This window comes from Anomalospiza imberbis, chromosome 4 (genome assembly GCF_031753505.1).
Source record: "Anomalospiza imberbis isolate Cuckoo-Finch-1a 21T00152 chromosome 4, ASM3175350v1, whole genome shotgun sequence".
Classification (NCBI taxonomy): Eukaryota; Metazoa; Chordata; class Aves; order Passeriformes; family Viduidae; genus Anomalospiza; species Anomalospiza imberbis.
The window spans coordinates 61,346,693-61,368,388 of NC_089684.1; the positions used below are offsets into that span (position 1 = coordinate 61,346,693).

The 21,696-nt window shown below is 37.1% G+C and overlaps 1 protein-coding gene across 2 annotated transcripts in view; it reads left to right on the plus strand.

Annotated features, from left to right (window-relative positions):
* TBC1D19 (TBC1 domain family member 19) overlaps positions 1–7,315 on the plus strand; it is a 50,984-nt gene extending 43,669 nt beyond the window's left edge. For both annotated transcript variants that reach the window (XM_068188828.1, XM_068188829.1), the window contains exons 16-21: positions 371–403; positions 2,778–2,887; positions 4,059–4,150; positions 4,937–5,052; positions 5,875–5,945; positions 6,933–7,315. In XM_068188828.1, coding sequence (XP_068044929.1) covers positions 371–403; positions 2,778–2,887; positions 4,059–4,150; positions 4,937–5,052; positions 5,875–5,945; positions 6,933–7,007 — 497 coding nt within the window. In that variant the 3' untranslated portion in view covers positions 7,008–7,315. The remainder of the gene's footprint in view (positions 1–370; positions 404–2,777; positions 2,888–4,058; positions 4,151–4,936; positions 5,053–5,874; positions 5,946–6,932) is intronic.
* Positions 7,316–21,696: the final 14,381 nt, after the last annotated feature.

Consider the following 21,696-nt stretch of genomic DNA (forward strand, 5'->3'; position numbering starts at 1 on the left):
ATTACTAGAGGTCTTGGCCTCCTTTTTTTCCTACTCCATTCTTTTGTCAGTGCATGACATTTATGGGTTGTCATCTGAAATTAGGTTCTGATATCAGCAAAGCCTCTGTGTAGCAGCTTCATGGAAGTGGAGCTTTAGTTGACTTTCAAGGAACTGTAGCTTGTGTTTAAGCATGTCTTTGGTTATACTGGCATAGGTGATAGTGTACTTATATATGTACAAGATGGAGATCAGTGCAGGTGCAATAACAAGGAAATACTTTATTCCTGATGTAGGCAGAATACAATTTGATAATGTGAGGGGGAACAATATTTTTGCCTGCATTAAGAGGATTATTAAAGAACAAAAAAGGAATGTTTTTGTTTTGCAGGTGTAATTCCTTTTCATGGCTTTTCTATGTATGGTAAGTGTGACTCTCATAAGCTAAAAACTCAGGATTGCTTTTCCTCATATTGTAGTTTGAAGCTGTATATACTTTTCTGCAACTTTTAAACTTGTGTATGTGCTTTTTTTTTTATTTTTGTGTATGAAGATTGTTGAATTTAATTTTTAAAATTTCAGGCTGTTTTATTTACTGGTATTACAGCTTGCTGCCATGTGGGAATTCCTTCTTTGAGAGCTAATAGCTGAGCTAAGCTATGCATCTTAATGTATATGAATAGAGGGATAAAGTTTACCAACAAAGTGCTCTTTCCTTGTGTTTCACTTCTGGGTAGGCCAAGTTACCTTGAAAAAAGTTCTTAAAAATATAAATAATGTGAAAAGCCTGTTGCTTTCTACATTTACCTACAAGAGGTGTTAAAAGAGCATTACATAACGCAATGCTTGCTAATTTACTGCATAGAGAAAAGCACGAATATCAACAAGATTTTTAGGAAAAAAAGTCTGAAAAATCTCCTGGGATTACAGATGTATTGCAGCTATTGCAGATGTGAGATTAGATGTTTTGGCTTTTCAGGTTTTTCTTTTGGTTTATCAAAGGTGTTCTTAGCATCACAGGGCAAGCAGATTTTAAGATTATACTTAAAATGCTGTGTTTTGCTAATAATGAAGTTTAATGATCACACACAGTCATTAAAATAAAGGAATTGAAATATGAAATGCAAATTTGAACCTGAGTAGGGAATCCAGAGTCTTTCGAATAATGAGCACTTAATTTACAAACTCTTCCTTAGGGACTCACTTAGAGATGTTCACTTGTTCTGTGTGAACTGCTTTTCAAAATGTTTAGATTTGACTCTGCCCATGAGAGCAGTGTCTCCCAAACAGAGGTGTGAGTTTTCCTCCCTCCCTCCTGTCCTTGGTCTTTGCACAGGCTCAGAATATGCTGGCTCTGAGAAGGAGGAAGGGTGAAAAGCGAGGCAGCAGAAAGATGGTTATTAGCTCAAGACTGTGGGTACAGTGGCTGGGACCAAGCAGAACATCTGCTGTATTCCATGCTTTGCTGCTATGTGAGGAAGTGTCTGGGTCCTTATGAAAATCCTATACCCTTTTTCCTGTTTGCATGCATACACTGTCAGGGTGCCAGCTGTCAGAGGCTGTTCTGTTACCCTCCTGGCCTTTATGTACACGTGCACACTGACGAGTTTTCCACCTCAATCTTCAAGCATTAAAAACATGAGCACAGGTAACACCCTTTGCGTTTCTTACCCCTGTGGAAATACATGTTTCTGTGAACATCTCACCCTACCTTAGCACTCCACATCTCATACACAGACACCATTTTTGTTTTTAAGCCACCTTCTCTGAATCTTAGATATGAAAATAAATTCACACGTGCATATATCAGTATATATATAAAAAATGTACATATATCTATGTGTGTATGTGTACATGCATATGCAGATTAATATATCCATATCCCTAGCTTAGTGTAAATAAAATGGAGGAGAAGGTGAATGTAGAGATAGAAACTATGAGTGTGTTAAAATGTAAACGGTCAGCTAAAATTATTGCATCTTTGAAGTGAAGCAGTCAGCATGATGACTGGACAGATCAAAAGGCTGTTCACAAAAAGGTATGACAGCTGTCTGTGAAAATGCATTGAGTGTATGGACTATCAGTCTCAAGGAATGATGGTTCTATTTACATATAACTGATTTAACTATATGCAAGATTTTTACAAAACAAGCCAAGTTTCAAAGCTGCTGTTTTACAAATGTAATGAATTATTTTGAATCAGATCTATTAGAAGACTTCTAACAGTAAACTACCAAATGTCCATGGTTTACAGATCTTGTAAGAAATAAACATGTCTCTATGAGTTTGTCATACTTAGTGACATTATTGTGGCAACCAAAAGCTATTCTTTAGTGTTTTCATTTTCACAATTTCCATCTTCAAGCAGTCTTACAAATAGGGCATCAGTTTGAAGCTGGTCACTGGCCCCATGGCACACTGAAAGTTAGAGACAGTTTAATCAAAAATTTGCACTGGTCACATTGCCCTGCACCTTAGGGGTGCTCTCCTTACAGCATATTTCTTATCTTTCCGAAGCTAGCACTGTAGTAAGCAGGTTCTAATTAGTTTAGCCTCTTGCAATATGTAGGAATAATATCTAGAATGTATCATACTCCCTTTTTTGACTTTTTTGACTTTTTACATTAAATGATAGACTGTGACTGAATACTTCTTTCTCAATAATTGGTTTGGCACTGTTTTTCTAAGTTGTGGTACTATAAATTACTTGGCTTTTCCTCATACTTCATGTGCTTAATCATTGAACTCTTTTAGCAGTTTACAGTGTTGAGTCAATTATAATTCTTTTATCCTTTCAGTTGCTCCACTTTGTTTTCTGTACCATGAACCTTCCAAATTGTATCAGATATTCCGTGAGATGTATGTGCGTTTTTTCTTCAGACTCCATTCCATCTCTTCTCATCCCTCTGTAAGTTCATTAGGAATTAAATCCACTCACTTGATATCCTGTTTGCTACAGAACAATAATATACAGTAGCATGGTTTTCTATGTGATTGAAATGTATCCTTTTAAATATACTAAAATATTTCAGGCAAGCTTGGGAAAATTATTAGGTCATTCCAGTCTGGAATGTTTTCTATGTCAGTGTTAGTCTTTGCTATCATGTACCTTACTAAAATATTAAGTTCTCGTTTTGTGAGGGTATGGGGTCTTTTAAAAGAGTCAAGTTTTTTAATCCAATAAATTTCTCAGTTCAAAGAGTCACACAAATTCACTTCCGTTAAAGACATGTGGATGGACTCCAAAATATTGTCTGGGTTGTTTCAGTGATACCAAGTTAGTGTCTGTTTCTTTAACTGAAGAATCTTGGTATGACAGCATGTGCTTTTTAGTACTACGAGATGAGTTTAAATAATTTATCTGTTTGTGACCAGGATCAGCTGTCTTCAATGTACAAGAGTTGTAAAAATTGGCTTGTATTCTATTTGTGAAGAAGAAAAGAGTAGATACTTCTTTTTTCCTTCAAAAAGTGCTGAAGAGTTACATTGCTTTTTGAAAATATTTCCTGGTTAAAAGAAAATGCTATCCTTGGTATACCATTTCAAGGCTGTGTATTGTGCTTTCCATCTTTAATAACAGAGAAAGGGGTCAAACAAGAATCTATCCATTTCCGTGGCAATTTTTGAAACAATTCTTGAAATGTGTTTATGATTAACTATTTTCATAGTTATCCGTATTGCTGTTTGGTTTTACTTATCAGAGAGATACTTTTTCTCGCATCCTTTATTTTTTAGTGCAACTGAGGTCTGTTTCATCAAAATGGAAATATTTCAAGTAGGTTACATTATAATGACCCATTAAGTACTTCAGCCCTGACATACAAACACCATAAGTAACTCAGACTTGCAAAGGACTATCAGAACATATTATGTTGCTAGTACATACATGGAATTGCAGGAGCAAGGCTTTAGTTACTGAAAGTATTAGAATTGCTTGTGCCTTTCTCACCTGAGTTGAATACTGTATCGCTCTTAGTGTTTTATTGCTTGAATTAAAAATTTACACACACATGCTGCTACTGTTTTCTCAGATTTGACAGATGAGTGTTAGTATTCACAATATGATCTTGTTTCTTTAGGGCATTGTATCATTGTGTTTGCTTTTTGAGACTCTTTTACAAACCCATCTGCCCCAGCTCTTCTATCACCTCCGAGAAATTGGAGCTCAGCCGTAAGTACTTCTTTCTGACTTGTTACAAATATTCAAATTTTGTAACAAATTTTATTCAATATAAACAAATGCACATTCATTATTCTGAAAATGTTGTTCTGTACTGTTTTTATTGAAGATCTGTATGAAATTACACAATAATATAACCATCAGTGCTCCATCTTTCCTTGAGAGTCAGATGGAGTGCTTTGTCTAACCTGCGAATCTGTGCTTTGTGCATTTCTTCTGTATACTCTGTGAAAGAGGGAGAATTGCTCTGTGAGAAATGCTCTATGCTTCACTGTTCAGCTAAGTTTCAGCAATTCATGTTGTATCTGATGGAATTAAGTTATGTATTTCCTAGGGGACAGAAGACACAGAGATGCGTTAATTGCAGCAGAAAGTACTGGAAGAGGCAAGAGAGCAAGAGTCATTTAATAGTGAATTCATGGCACCAGGCATAAGAAAACCTGAAAACCTTTTTGTCTTAATTGGTATCCATCTTAATAGCATAATAGCAGAAAGGATGAAACATTGAGGGTGATAATAGCTGAAGATCACTCTAATGTGATTGTTTGATCAGAATTATTATGAGAATGATATTAGTACTTAAGTAAGGTGCTAAATAATTTTAGGATGGCTGTTGCAAATTAAAATATTGATTATTACTGCAACAAGAGAAAGTGCTTATTCTTCCTGGAAGAAAAGAGAAATGCAGAAGGATAATGAAATATTTTTAATTTATAGACAATCTGATCATCATGGGAGGCAGAAATATAATAACCATTGTTTGTCACTTGTTTGCAGGCTACGAATTTCATTTAAATGGATGGTACGAGCATTTTCTGGTTATTTAGCTACAGACCAGCTCTTGCTTCTGTGGGACAGAATCCTGGGATACAATTCTCTAGAAATTCTTGCTGGTAATAGGATTATTTTTACAAAACGTGTGAAGTCTGTGTGAATATAAGGCAAATACTCATTAGCTTCAATGTATTTTGTGATGAGAAGACAATAGTTGCTCTTTGAATACAGACAGCAGGTTACATACATGTCAAAGCATGTATCATCTAGAAAAAGGAATTGCATGAGTACTGCATCTTTAATAAAAATATGTCAGGTAATTGTTTTAATGGCAATACTAAAAAAATGCTAAGTGCTCTCTGAAAAGAACACAGGATGTTCTCCCAACTTCAATGGTAGTGTAAATGAATTCATCACCTTTCACAAAGTACAAGATTCATGTTATTTATGGCAACTACCTCTACAGTACTTAAAGCAATTGAGTCCCCCTGATTTTGTTGGATTTCTTCATTTGAAGTGGCATCTTTTAAGACACTTTGAAAACTTTTGTAGCTAAATAATGTCCTCATATTTAGGAAGGTTTAAGATGGAGGTTTTAAAGAAAACATGTATCTTCAGTTGAGTCAATTTCTAAATACAAAGCAGGTGAGTAGAAGAGAAAAGGTTTTGGTTTCATTTGTACATGTAAGAGAGCTTGTCCCTTTTAATTAAAAGCTGTTCATCTTAAACTCAGGCATTTTCACTCAGACTTTCCTGAAAGAATGTTGTGTTTTTCCTGTCAGTTTGAAAAAGTGGTCAACGAAACTCAGACATGGCCACATGTTGTATATTCTTCAGAATCAAAATAATTAAACTAAGTGAAAATTGGTATTTTATATCAAGATTACTTCTAACCACTACTAATCAGGTCAGAAACCTAAATATTGGACATTTTCTTTCAGTCCTGGCAGCTGCTGTGTTTGCTTTCCGAGCAGTCAACCTGATGGAGGTGACATCACTGGCTGCAGCTGAAGTAAGGATAAGTTTCACTTAGAGGAGATTGAAATAGTTTCTGATGCTTTGCCAGTAAGAGTAACTTAAGCTTCACATGGCACATGATGCATAGTGCAAATCTTTCTGTCTAAATTCTTACCTTAGATAAAAAATAAGGAAATTGTGAACATGCAGTACATAATGTTGCTTTTCTAGAGTAAAAGGGAATAAAGCATATTTGCTATAAAAATGCAGTGTTATAAAATTATTTTTTACAGTTAAGTTTTTTTTTTAATATAGAATCTGTGTTAGTGGGATATATTGTTTTTGAAATATTGCAGAGGTTTGTACCCTTTTCATCAGTACATTTTAGTTGCTTCTGTTCTACAAATTACGAAAATTTTACAAGATTACTTCGTTAGTGTGAATCTGAAATTTCACTGTGCGTACTGCCATAGGAAATGAAGAAAATGAAGTTATTAGCATGAAGATTATTACTATATATAGTCACCTCTTTTTTTTTTTCTTTTTTTTTTTCAAAAATACAGTGATTGATTTTTTCCAGATTTAGAAAGTTTGTAATCACTTTCTTTGGCTTTTTTTAAAGCATACTTTCATGAGAAGACATTGATTATTTGAGGTATTACATTGGACTTACTTCACAAGTGCTAGCCAAGCCACAGGATAAGGATTCTTAATTCCCAATTATTTTTAGAAACAAGCTGAAATGTTAGACTCCTTATTCACCCATGATGCCTTGTATGTTTGAAGTAAGGCTAAAGGCTAAAATAAAGTTACTTAGGTAGTATACATTGGGCAAATATGTTTTTTCTTTGAAATGCTAGAATGAGAAATTATGCCATACAGTACTAACATAAGCCAGTATAATTTGTTTCTAGCCATGTCCACATCTAATTATTGGCAGTGTTGTAGCCAGCATTTGAATATTTTCCTGAATTCTTAACTTGCTTTAAGGAAATTTGATTCAAATGTCAAATTTAACAAGCCTTTTTGATTTTCATCCTAGGCGGTACTTGCTGACCTTTCAACCCTGAAAGTTATGCCTCTTCTTCAAATCTTCTTGTTTGCTACCGTCACTTGATCTGTTTCAACAATACTGGTACCACATTCCAGTCTATCTGGAGAAGCTAAGCATCAACTATGCAATGTCTGCATAAAACCAAAATTAAACTCCATGTATAAAATCAATTTAGAAATAATTACCTTAATATTTTCTAACTGGAAAATATAACTTTACACACAGTTGTGTGAAGTGCATGCTAATGAATTCCACTGTAAAAGCAATGGTTATTACTTGTACATTGAAAATAACTACTTGTGCAAGTAAATAATATGAATCACTGTCTAAAATGCATGTAATATTAAATTAAATAAAGTAAACTTAATTAGGGATCTGAGTTTTGTGATGTTATTGTCAGAGTTGTAAAAGCTCTTATTCTTTTAATATGAAATTAATTTTTCAGGCTCACATCTCAGAGGATATAATCTCCAATACTGTCAAGTGAGAAAATAGATACTTTTACTTGCAAGATTATTTTTCTTGTTTTCTAAGGAAAAATGGGATCATACATCAGTTTTGCTATCCCTATCTTATTTATTCTTTTCACAGAAATTTTCTCCATCTTCTTTCTCACGTGAACTGCTCCTGTTTATTCATTTCATACACAGAGATGCAGTCACGCATTCCCCACTCATCTTTGCTTAGGTATAGAGCTCTCTCAGGCATCTACTGAACTCCTCCCCAGGGTCCCATCAAAGGCACAAAATGTGTTCCCCTGCAGAGAAGGCCTGAGCACAGCTTCCTTCAGAACTTGTTGGAGCTGGTCTTTGCATGAGACAAAATATTGCCCTGAGAATGATGCCAAGAGTCCTTTTGCTGTGCCCCACACCCTCTCTGGGAGAGGAGTGTTACGCCTTTGACAGTTTTCCAGCCTCTGTGATTCAATAGCTCAGGCTTCAGTGCCAGAGCCCTGCTCATATTGATGTGTGATGTATTGTCACTACAATCCAGGCTGGCATCATCTGTTAGCTGTCATACCTTTTTGTGAGCTCTTCCTCACAAAATTTGTTTGATTTGTTCAATACCAAAGTTGGAATCAATAATCTGACTTGATTGAGTGTATCTTAACACCTGAAAAAGGCTCTAAGCCAAAAAATTATAATGGATTATAGAGTCACTGCATTTGGAATAGGATTTCTGTCTTTGGTTTATGAACATGTACATGCTTGTGTACATGTAATTGTCATTATTTGCCATACTGAATATAAGTCAGTGAAACATGAATCCTTCATACTTTACTCAAAATTTGACAGGTGATCTAAGCTGTAGTCTCAGGTAGGGGTATGAGTTGTATGTCTGTGAATCTTGTCTCTGTCATGATAATGTAGTAGAAACCTACTGAACTGGTAAATTTATAAGGCTAATTTAAAAAGAGGTAAAGTTGTGGACTTGGTGGTATCACTTCCTATATAAAGAATCAAACTGCTTAGCAGATAAAATGTTTAAGAATATTTGGGGAAAATTTGCTCTGGATAACAGAGAAAATTGATGTTTTCCTTAATATTTGAAAGAAGTTGTTTTAACTGTTTAGCTAGAGGTTTTACTGTGACACTTAGTTTTTAAAAAGACATGTGACAGCGTTTATCCTTTACAGCAAGTATTACCCTGTTTTATATATGGGAAATGAAGGCATAGAAAGATTAAGCGATTTACTAAAGATTACAGAGTAGATTCCTAAAAGAGGTGAGCAGTCTCTCCTTTCTTGAATTTCTGTTTGCATTTCTGTTGCTCAGTTTGTGTATAAACCACAAGATCTTACTTCATCTTCAGATCTACATCTAAAAATGCAGCATTTTACCGTTTTTAAAATCCGTAAACTGGGTAGCAGTTTAGAAGTTACAATGTTACAAAGCAGTCACAAGGATTGTGGCTCAATAAGGTCATTTCAAGCTTACCGTGGTATTATAAAGAATTAAAAGTATTTACTAAATAGCAACGGAGATTCCCTACAGGCCTGCTGACCCTCTAATTCCCTTTGCTTTGTGCTTGTACATGGTGCAGAATCTGAACAGTACCTTAACTTTTTCCAGATTGGGATTTTTGAGCAGTATCTTCTCTTCTTTTTCATTTTCAATACCTTTGGAAATGCTGTAAGTAGGCAGAGATAGAGACTGTTGGATTCTTGTTTGAACAAGCAGTTCCGTGACTAACAGAATATGGTCTGTTTTTATCTCCCATCTCCCTTGCATCCCCTCCATCTTCCCCACTGAGGCACTTAAACTGTGCCTGTCCTGCGCCAGTGTCTCTCCTGATGACTGGACCTTGTGCTCTGATATCTATAGATAATGATCAAATATTTTGCTGCTTACCTTAGGATTCTGGCTATGGTCTGTCAAGGGTTTCTTGTAATGTCAAATAGACTGTTGTAAAAAATGCAAATGTAAATAGGCTTGTCTAAAAATGTACCCAAGTTATCTTTTTTCAGTGCTTCCAAAAATATGTTGAAGCTCAAATCTTGATGGCTGGGTCATGGAAGAACTGAATAACTAGAACAGTTTATAATTTTTAGTAGATTTTATTTTTGTCATAGTAACAAATTGTATTATGAGAAATGAAGAGAGTATAAAGACTGTAAAACAGTTAGATGTCCCAGTAAAGGGAAAAGGCTGCAAGGAGTCTCCAATTTAAGACACACTTCTATTTGTTGCCAGAAAACAGAAAAAAAAATATGCTGAAGCTTGCACCTATTTTACTGTCTTCTAATGAATTTTATAAAAGGCTTCCAACAAGATGGAAGGGATTCCTTGAAACAGAATTGCTGTATAAAGGTCAGTTTGGGGAAAGCAATACAGTGATCTGTTAATTAACAATGTAATACACATTTCATAAAAGATATTGCAATAAATTGCAAAACTGAAGAGCTGTATCTTCAGTGAGGAAGGGGAAGAACCTTTCAACATAATTTAACAAATCAGTAAAATATTCTGTCCAGTGTTTTATGTGAGGAAATGGGGGAGGGAGTGGACGGATGCAGCTGGGGCAGTGGGAGCTCCCGGGTGCTTCCTTTTCCCTCTTCTCCTCCAGGCCATTTCTGTCTGTGCCTGGCAGCTTTCATGTGCTGGACCAGCGGCTTCCATCCCCACAGTCCTCACAGAAAGGGCGATCAGCTGAAGCACGTATTTGTGTTGCCCAGCCAGCTCCAGCAGGTTTTCTCCAGCCCCAGGAAGCTCAGCTGCTGGGCAGGGAGTGCAGCAGGGCCAGGGCCGAGGTGAGAGCCCCTGGGAATGGCAGGCACAGGGCATTCGCCAGCCTTCCTGCTGGACTGGGCAGTGCTGCAGGACAAACAGCCCCTCCAGCAGCCAGGGGAATGATTCTTGTGGGAGCTTTCAGAAGTGCTGAAGGACAACTCCAGCACTTGAGACTCAGCCTTTATTCACAGCTTTAGGTATCAGTACAGAAGGCAGAAAATACCCTTCTGGAGGTTTCAGGCTTTTAGCACAAGGTCACACATGTAGTGAGGAGCTGCACATCTGTGATCTGAACTACTTATTGCAGCAAATAACTATGGAATAAACCAAAATCTCTAGAACCTAGAGATTGTGTGCTGCTATTTGAAATCACTAGAAGATTTTTTTTTTCCTGTACAATTTATGCTTGGCTTTTTCAGTACCTTAACAAAATTGTTAATGCAGGGAAGATCATTTTGATCCAGCAGTGTGACAGTTGTGCTCTGCTTTAAAACAGTGTTAAAATATCTCAACTTAGTATTTTTTAAATTAGGCAATTAATAGTATACATACCAAATTATGGCATTACTGGCCAGTTATGCTTTGGAGAAGCGTCTTGGGATACTTGTCTTTTCTGTGGAGGACACAGTGCAGCACAAGTCACCAGTTATTAAGGGGGACAGAATGAGTCTGTGGTTAGGACAAGATGTTTGTCTTGTGTTCATCACCATGTTTTGTAAGCCTGCAACACATAAACAGTGGTACTGCCATCTGACTGTGCTAAATATTAACCAGGGATCAGCCTTAAAGTTATTACAAAGGGAGAAATCCTGCTTTTTGGGTAATCTTTCTGAGTCTTTGTTTAAGCCCAGGGAGGTTCACCTGATTCTGTGTCTTGTCAGACATTGCTGGTTGCAGGAAGTGAACTTGAGGTTCTCTGAAGAAAGTTGCAGAGCAACTCCATGTGCCTAGATTTCAAAATCAGCATGTTGTAGATGTTGGACTACTGATATGTGCAAACAATTATCTCTAGAGAACTGGCTTTATGGAGGACCACAGTGCCTTGCCAAATGACATTGTGTTTGGCTGAACAGTTTGAACAAATAGTTTCTTTTGGAATTATGACCAAAATAAATGGAATATTTAACAAAAGAGTTAAAGACACAATTTGTGCAAGACAAAGCATGTGACCAATTTCTGTGCTTTGCTTTAAACAAAAAAGTCTGTATCATGTTGCTAAGAGACAAGTTGGAATCTGATAGTCAACGGCAAAATATTATGTTTTATTCACATAATATGCTTTAGTAGGTATCTGATTGTTCATTTTATTCAAGAAACATGTTCTCTGAGTGTTACATTCTCTGTTTTTTTTTTTTTCTGAAAATCTCTATTTAGGACAGTTATACCCTAATAAGTATAATTATAAATAGTAGATCAGCAAAAAATATAAAAAGCAATAATATTTAATTTTCTATTTGTTCAGTACTATTTCTTATCTAAATTTTTTTGATAATAAGTCCAGTGTCACAACATTTTCCCTTTTCTCCCTTTTTTTCCAAGTGCATCTGGGTTACAAAAACAAGCATTTCTTTGAAGCCCAATCGTGGTTTGTTAATGTTAACATCAAGTTCTAACTGTGGAAAACTGGCATAGTTACAGTTTGTGAAGGAAGTTCCAGTTGCTAGCAGCACTCACATTACTGGTGAAGTTCTCTCCATCATTTCTGACCTTAAGACATAATTCAATGTTTCATTTTAGTTTGTAATACTTTCTAACTGTACCCAGTTTCTGAAAGCATTTCAGCTAAGTGATAGACATGGGAAAGGGGTGTTAGGAGCATTAATGCCCCTCATTTCCATTAACACAGAGGCAGGAGAGCCCATCTGCCACCTCTGCCTCACGAAATGCACTTCCACTGTGGGGAAAGCAATCCTTGAAAGAAAGGGGAAAGGTGTGGAAAAAGGATGTGTGGAAAAAGGTGTTCAAATGCTGTAAAGTGTGACCTCTGCAACACAAAAAGCAATCATTTGCTACTTGTATTTTTAACAAAGTACACTTTCTTCTACTGACTTTATATTGCATCTTTATTCAACAATTAATTTTTTTTTAATTTTAAAAGCTTGAGTAAGTTTTGTTAATCATACAAAAGATAAAATGTCTTTTTGATATGTTTGTATAAATTTTGAAATTCAGACTTACACCAACTAGATTTTTCTGTTCCAGAGCTTTATCTTCTTCTCTCTTCTCTTTTTGCAATCTTCAGCAAATATCCTTACATAGTTTTGTCTAATCTGGATTTCGTGTCTATGGGAATTACAGTTTACAGAAAAACAGGAACCTTTCTGATTAGGGTTTTTCTCTTCCCCTGAGAAATATGTTTCTATTCTGTTACAAAGAAATCCTGGAAAAACTTTAAATTTGGTATCAGTCCATTCCTGCATTAGGTGGTAATAGGGATAAAGGGTAAGTATTATAGTGCAGAGTTGGTTTCAGCAAGTATTATTTATTTAGGCAGCTAATCAATATTCAGTATTGAAAACACAGAATTAAAAAGGTGTAAGTGGTCGATGTTTGGTTTTGCAACGATCTGGGTTAATAAAGACCTAAATAGAGGTTTGCAGTCTTAGAAAGCCAGCTATATCAAAGACCTTCCTGTCAGTGCACTCCTTCAGAAACAGCAGGAAGTGATGCCCAGGGTGTTTTCTTGAACATCCTAGGTGACCATTCTAAATGCAGACACTGGAGAGCTCTGTGGACAAAGGGAGTGCTGCACTGCCTTCCAGGATTTCAGTTAGAAGGGAGTAGTGAAAGAGAAGCAGGCACCATTGTAAGTGCAGATTTCCTCAGGCTGGATGATCACCTATGTGCTTACTCAAAGCTGAAAAAAAACCTGTCTAAGACCTTGGCCACCTTGGCTTTGGAAGAAATCACACACAAAGGAGTGTTAGGCACTAACTTGCAATCAAGTAATTGGAAATGGAAAATATTGCCAGAAATCTCAATCCTACTACTTAGACTTTGGATGAGGGAAGGGCCAAGGTGGTAGATCGTACAAATAAACTTCTTTGTTTTGTATACACTAGATCTTTACACAGGATTCTAGGACATGAGACTAGGACAAAGTGAAAATACTATTTCCAGAGAAAAGACAGACAATGTTAGAGTTAGGGTTAGGCTTAAATTAACCTAGCAATCTGGGCAAAGAAAAAGCCAAGTATCATCTTGTGGTATCTACAATAATAGTATCTACAATAGTAATTCATAATGTTAGCAGCTGGACACTTTTTTCTAGTTTGTCAGATTTTTCCTTGTCTCTGGAAAATGATGAAATTCTGCCCCTGAGATTTGTAAATTTTTTTTTCAAGTAAACTATGGAGAGTTTTTTGAATATAAAGAGCATGAGTCTCTCTGACATGTAAGGTCCATCTCTGCCCATTGAGATGAGATTTTTGCTTTCATTGAATAATTAATTTTGTGTTTATATATTATTATATGTATTTGTATTTTCCTAGTTTAAAATGATCTGTTGATCTGTAATTCTCAGTTATTTGTGTTTTCAACTCAAGGCTACTATTCTTCTTGCTAGGCAGTTCAGAACATTATTATAAAATCTCGGTTCAGTTTGTTTTATTTTATAAGGGAAAATATCACCTTCTTTTTCAGTACAAACACATGCAATGTAAAATGTTATAGAAGAAATAGCCTTTCATAGATAGAGATTTTTTGTTCACAAGTTCCAAACAGTTTAACAAAAAATATTCTGAGTTGAACTGGCTTTTTTAGTCCTCTTTTTGTGGAATTTACTGTAGATCTTCCATAAAACTGGGCACAACCCAATGAAATGAGTATGTTCTTGATGCAATTGTAAGCCATCTTTTCAGTTTTCTCTAGATAAAAGTTTTGTTCCTTCTTAGAAAACACCATGGTGAGATTTTTAAATGATAAGTGCAGGATAAATTACTCTCTCCTGACTTCGGTCCAGACATTTAAACAGAGATGGTTACTGATACTGCTCAGGAAATTGTTCCAATGCAAACAGGTCAGTGCTGTGCACTCTGCTTTTGGTGGGACCGGGCCATTCAAAGGCAGGGCTATTGAACAGAACAGAAATGTTCTTTCAAGAATCAGGGCTTTATTAAGATTTCAGTGAGGATTAATGCTAGGCATTTAAGCTTTTTATTTCCTCCATAATGTAATATCTTTTAAATTTTCACTAGCCCATTTACTTCTCTGCGAGTTTTCAGGCTGTGAGATCAGCTAGATCTAAAAAGGGAGGTTCATAGCATTCAAGAAGCACACCACTCGTTCTTTTCAGCTTAAAACTCTCAGGACAAGGCAACCACCCTGCCTTAAGGAACAACACCCACTGCCATAGTTTGTGGTTTACTGCAGTCTCTCTCCAGTAACTCTCTATAGGTGTCACATCTGCCTCAACCCTTGCCTTTATAGTTCAGAAGCCATTAGCAACATACAAGGTGACCTGTAAGGTCCCTGCCAACCCAGCCCATTCTGTGATTCTATGAACCTAATATTTTGGATCATGTAGGTAACTGTTTCTTAAGCTTGTCCCTTTTTACAGATTACAGAGAGATCAAGTTTGTGTGGAAGAGACTTGCTCTGAAGTGATACCGAAACTTTCAGTATTGAGTGGTCACAGACACTAATTCCCAGGGAAGGGGAACACTGCTGGCGTTAGCCCAGGTAATCCCACTGGGAGCACATCTTAGGAACCAAATACTCTTCTGAGTCTCCCTTTAGTCATTTTAGTTCTGAAAACATTCTCTGAAATTACTGCAGCATAAACATGAAAGTAGATGCTAAAACATGAGTAAAAGTTTACCCATTGCTATGGGATGTGCATTCCAACTCCTTCATGCAGTGAGCAGTTTCTTTTATAGTTGTTTTCTAGTTATATCAGTAGGGCCTAAAAGACATTTTGATTCCTGTGTCCCAAGAACACAAAATAAAGAAAGGCATTGGGGCAGTGTTAGTTGGTAATTTCCTAACGGATAAGAGACAGAAAATATGTTGTTTTTCCTGAAAGATGATTTGCCTCTCCTCTCCATGTTTGAAAAGCTTCAGATCTTAGATGCTTATTTTAGTAAGAAATTAGCAACCTGAAGTTCCCATTACTCTCTATTGATTCTAATGGGATTAGGACTTGACTGTCTCTGATTTAGACTTTTAGTTGAGCCCTTCCCTGCATTTCCTATTAGCTACTATGAACAGTTTAGAAAGAACTGCTTGAACTCATTAAGTAGAAGATAAAAAATATGACCTGTCATATACATATGACATATACAAGTCATCAGAAAACCAAAAAATTCACTGAATACAGAACCATTTTGTCCCACCCTAACCAAAACTGTCACAATTTCATAATGGGCAGATAAAGGAATAAGAAGTCCAGATCCAAGGAAGATTATGAAAGTTTGTTCAAGTCCAGTGCTGAAGGAAGCTTAGCACATTGCACACAATCTTGAAAGTACCACAACCTGCAAAGCAAGCAGGAATAAAAATGAACTATGTGCACTCTTTCTGAAAATGTAAGCAATGGATGAAATTTTACTATTTTAAAAATTTATTTTAATTTTTTTTTTGTGAGAAATACAGCTGTTTGTACCAAGTGATAACACCAAATGCCCAAGGTTGTGTTCCAACAGTAGGAAAATGGTCTGTATCCAATGACCTTGTAACTGAGGATCCAGTCTCTGATGTTTTCCCTCTATTACCCAACTCAAAACATATAAAAAATTAAGGCAAAGAAAAAAACAATCTATTGTTTGATCTTCTTAGCAGTGGTTTTCATATGCCCTTCAACTTTCTGGGTAATTTGAGACCAGCTTTCTCCGTCTCTGCAGAATGATCTTATTTATTAAAGTCTGTGTCACTCACAGTACCTGGCAGTGCAGTGCCATAGATACAGAGAGCTCCTGTTTACAGGATGTGCAACTTGCCTGCAGAAATTCCAGGAAACAGTCTGCTTGCTGTGACCTCAGAGAAGCCATTTCAATTTACCACAAACCATATCACAATAGAATTGTATTTACATGATACACATATTCACTCGGCTTTTTATTACTCTCTGTTAGTCACAGATCATGAGAATATAATCTCCTACTCACCGAAGTTCTGACTTCTGATTGAGTGATTGCTCATTCCACTTTTCAATCAACAGCTTCTAAAAGTATCAAAACCACATTTGAAGTAAAAGCTTTTGCCAATTTTTTCTTGCTTCTTCAGAAGGTCATAAATAGTCATTGTTCTTATCCCAACTATTATCATAAAGGGACAAATTATTTCCATTGTAAATAATTAATCTGACATGACAGCATTTTTCTGACCATGCTCATTCAGTTAAAGAAAAGCTCTATATATTATGAAGTAAGCCTTTATTTAGACCAAAAAAAATATTCTGAAAGTTACTACTCACATTATTTTTAATGCAAGTTAATTTATAGACACTGAGAAAACTAAAACTGATCCCCAGAATGCCTCTACCAGCCTGAATAAGCAGATTCCATTCTGACAGTTCCTGTTACACATGAGTAGGAACTATTTTGTCTGAGCAAAAACATACCCAAAAGTGTCCCAGGAGGTACTCTTCAATACTTGCTGCACTCAGGAGAATGTGCTAAATGACTCTGTCCAAATGATATTTTTTAAAATTGTGATTTTTTTTCTATTTTTTTTCACACAGTTGGTCAATATGCTTGTTGTAAGATAAAAAGTAGTCATGTGCAGTAGTGGCTTTCATCACCTCCTGATTGTGCTTTTCCTTGTTTCCTGTCTAGCAGGAAGGGAGGGAATAAGAAGACACAAAGCACTGACTGTCTCTGCTTAGGTAATGGCAGATTTAGAGATTTTCTGAGATTCAGGGAAAGTGAAAGAAATATTATGTACATACTGGGATCTTTTTTTTTTTCATTTGGTGGTAAAACGCTCTGTCCTCCATTCCCTCTAAGGTAGCCTTTTTTGGCGAGTCATGTCTATAGCTCATTTCTGTGTTGAAATTGGTTAAATTCTCACATTGCTTGAAAAATGAAAAAGCCAGCAATTTATTTTTAATGCATGGATTTGTTGTATTAATATTGCTGTTCATTAAACATCAGGAATGGGTACACTGATCATTTCAAGACAGTTTGAACTACAAATGAATGATGATTCTTTATTCAAATCATAAATCCACTAGGATTTTACTGTGAATGAAAAATTACCAGAAGAAAAATCTTGTTAAAATTTAATTAGATGCCTCGACTTTTACAGTCTGGCAATCAATTTTGGCAAAACCAGTTGTAGTGATGTATGTTCTGAGTAGATCAGATGATGAACTTTTTCATACCATGATCTCCAGGATTGTCCCTTGGTAGTTTTTAAAATATTTCTGATCACCTAAATCTGTAAGGTAATTATTTTCCACAACCATTTTTGTCTTGCTCCAAAATGGTCTTTAGCTGTCGAAATATATAACAACCCATCACTTTGTTGTAATCTTGTAGTGAACAAAGTTTCCAGGTGTTCCCCAGAGAGGTGGGCAGGGCCTTCCTAGTTCCCATGGCAACACTGGAATGACTGCTGGCTACCCATATTGAAATGTTAATTAGTTAATTGCTCTGTTTTCTCTAAACTACCCAAAGGTAACCTGCCTTCCCCCCACCGCACATTCTGGGACTAAAATGCAAATAAGAAAACGCCCTGGGATCATGGGAGTATTTTTCTGGGGATAAAGACACCCCTAAATAAAGAACTAAACACAGTAGAGGGGGATAGACAAATGCCCTAGCCGAGGAAGAGGGGAAACACAACCCACGATCGACTTTTGTCCGTCACCATCACCTAAAGAGACTAGACCAGAGTGGGCTGGGGCAAGTAGAGATGGCAGAGAGAGCCCCCTGGGGCTGCCCCCAGGGAAGGAGTGGGGACAGCTGTAGTTCTGGACTTCAGCAACAGACTCTGTATGCCATGCCTCCTCACCCTTTGGCCACCGGTTGTGCCACAGGGAAGAAGAAGGGACAGCTGCTGCTCTGGATTTCAGTGACAGACCCTGCATGCCTCCTTCCTTTCAGCCACCTGGGAGAGCTACAACAACGGGGGCGAGCTCCGTTCGGGCCCCCTGCCCAGCTGACCTTTTTAATAAAGAGCTGAACATTAAATAAAGGCATTAGCCCTGTTCATTTCAATCTGACAAGCCAAAATATTCAAGATAGCAAGATCCCTCCCTACTCCTGCACCACCAGTAAGATTGTGTCCTGGCAACTGTTTGGCTCCTACTACAGATTCCAGAAATCCAAGTGCTGCCTGAAATATTTTATTCAACTCATTCTGCCATTGTTTTCCTTCAGACTCGGTATCTCCGGATGTGCCTCCAGATCTTGTGTAAACAGATTGAGTCTTTGTTTATTTTTGAAATAAACAGAATCCAACCACAGTCTGCCTAGACAACATCTTCTAACTGGGATGGCATCTCTGTTCCCATAAAGAACTCAACAATTTGAAAAAAGGATAAGCAAAGCTTCTATGCAAATACAAGAATCAGCTGCAATGAGCACTTGCTGAACGTTGTGTGTTCCAAAACTTCTTTTATATTTGTCTTTATTCCATACATGTTAAAGAAAAAAAAATCTTCTGCAATGTCTGTGACAATGCTGACTGAAAAAAAAATCTCAAACTAGGAAACTTAATTTAAAAGTTCTTTGCAGATCTACAGCTCTTGTTTTCCCCTTAATGACTGCTGCTTCTTTCTTATTGAAAGAGACTTTGTAATTTATGCAGCATTTTAGCCTATTACCAGGTAATTTGCTGGTTTGAGCGATATCCAGACTCATGGTCACTGATAAGAAGATCCTAAAGGCTAATACTCCCATCAGATAAGGAAGATGTTTCACTGACTTCCATTCTCTGAGTTCAATTTTCTTGTTGGACTGAGATAACATCTATGACCCATAGTTTCTTAGTCCATTAACAGCTGGAAATACGGGCCCACTAAAATACTTTGTATAGTTTCCTCTTGAACTAACAAGTTTCCCTCCCCAAAACATAAACTTCAGTAATTCAGAAACAAATAAAAAGGGGTCCCTAAACTGATCCTTTCATCCTGGCAAATAGAAATCTTATAAAATTCCCACTTCATTTGATATTTTATCAGCACATGAAATTTGAGAACTATAAAGTTTTATCATTTGGGTGCAAATATGAATAACTTCTCTAATCAAGAGAAGATATTTGAATTTTAATCTCAAATCTGTTAAAAATTCTTGGACAATTTACCAATAATCTGGTGGCTATTGCTTATCTGAATTTGAACTTATTGCCAGTTTGTACTTGCATTGTTTTTTAATTAAAAAAAAGTTATTGTATTAATTTCTGAGCCTTCTTTCCTGTAAGGTGACCTTGTAGCATTTTTTCTAAGTTCATGCTGTTTCTGTTTCCCCTACCAGGTTTATTTCTCATCTGTTAATACTAGTCTGGCTCATTTTCCCTCATCAGTCTTCTCATCTACCCAGAGCATGCACAGCATGTAGTTTGGAGAGACTGCAAATGGCACTAAAGGGCAGAAAAAAAAAATATTTTTCCTTTATTCTATTGTTCAAACCTGCTTCAGGGTTATTGTCGAGCTGGCTGAATGTATATATTGGAAAAAACTGTTGGCATTAAACAACTCTGAAGATTATTTCCTCTCCCTTTTTCTGTTCAGATAAATCAATGTGGTGATTAAGGCTAGGTGAATGATAAAATTGCTAACAGGAAAGGCAACTCAAAGCAGTTAATACACAATAATAAAAGAGAAAAAAAAGCTTTCTGCTCTGGAGATCAATGGAAGGATGCAGGACAATACTCAAATAAAAGCCTCTCAGGTTATCCATACAGCAAAGAACACTCAGAAAATTCGACCAAGACTGTAGGAGTCCATTAATACTCATCATGATTTGTGACAGAAAGTAACATAAATGGCTGAACTCTTAAGGCTTTGAGACCAGTTTGCTCCCTGCAGAAAGATAAACATAGGCACTTTTGGGAAATGCTGTTGCAGCATTCTATCAAGAATGTGCATATGCCAGTGCCAGACCTTCTTCGGGGAAGGTGGTTGTACTTCAAGCAGACATCGAAACAAAGCAATTTTAACTTTTGTTCACACTCTCAGGGTGTCCCACACTCCAGAGCACCAGGAACATGTGGTCTCGTACAGCCACGGGGCACCAAGGCAGAGGTGACCAGGCTGCCATCTGCCACCCAGGGGTGAGACTCTGTCCAGACTGTGCTGGGTCCAGCATCCATGGCAATTACACAGGAGAGAAGTGACATCAGCTTTGATGTTCTCCTCGTGTCTCGGTTCCTCTTGGCTGGCAACAGTGCAGAGATTTTGGATATTCCTCTTTGTAGCCTTTAGCAGCTGATAGTGATCAGTGTCTCCATCCTGTCTCACCTCTGTAAATCATCAGGATCTCTTCATTGCTCTTTTTCTCCAAAACAAGAGAAAAAGTGTCTTGCAAAACTGCACACAAATGTGCTATGTTGGGTAATTTGGATGCAAATAGCATAGTCCAAGCTGAGAACTCTTTTGCTGCTGTGTGCTTCATCCAGCAACCCCATGCCCAGACATTACCATTCGTTCTCCATTCACAACAAATTCCAGCCTTTCTATTACAACTGTCTACAGCCAGAGGTAGAGAAAACATTCTGAATAGCAGACATACCCAAAACCTACACAGCTCTGCTGATGGATGGGGCAGGTCACTAGTGATGAAGAACTGTGAAAAGGCTGAGTTGCTCAAAGCCCTCTTTCCCTTGTTCTTTACTAGTAAGGTCAGCCCTTAGGGTTCACAGAGCTCTATGCCTAGTTTGGCAAGGTTTGTAGAAAGAGACTTCAGCAAATTTAGCAAATTACATGTCTGCAAGTCCTTAGGAGCTGCTTGTAAAGGTGCTGAGGAGGGTGATTAACTTCACTGTGCTGCATCCTATCACCTTCTAAAGGCTATGGTAATCAGATGGGATTTCCAGTTACTGGAAAAAAGCAAATATCACATCCATCATCAAAGCAAGGTGCAGGAAACTGCAGAGCAGTCATCCTTACCAAGTATCTCAGAGGAGATAATGAAGGACATGTTTCTGGAAGCCATTTCTGGATGACAAAGGATGAGTCAATTCAGAAAACCAGCACAGTCCCATCAACTCAATTGCCTTCGGTCATGAGCGAGTTGGCTCTATGATTGAAGTGATAAGAGCAGCACATACTGATTTTAGCAAGGGTCTTTTGATGTGACATCCACAGCATCTTTGTAGTCCAGTAGGGACGGGGTAAATAGATGAGGTGGATGGCAGTCTGAACCACTTACTTAAAAAGTAGTGGTGACCAGTCTGAAATTAAACTGGCATCTGGTTATGAGTGATGTTCCTCAGGGTTGAGTAAGGGAGTTAGACTAGAGGAACTCTGGAGGTCATACATTTTTCTCTGATTCTGTGATGAAGCCTTGCAGGGCACTTCTTAGAATTTGGGTCTTCATATTGAAACTACAAATTATTTAGGTTTCTGTGGATTAACGGGT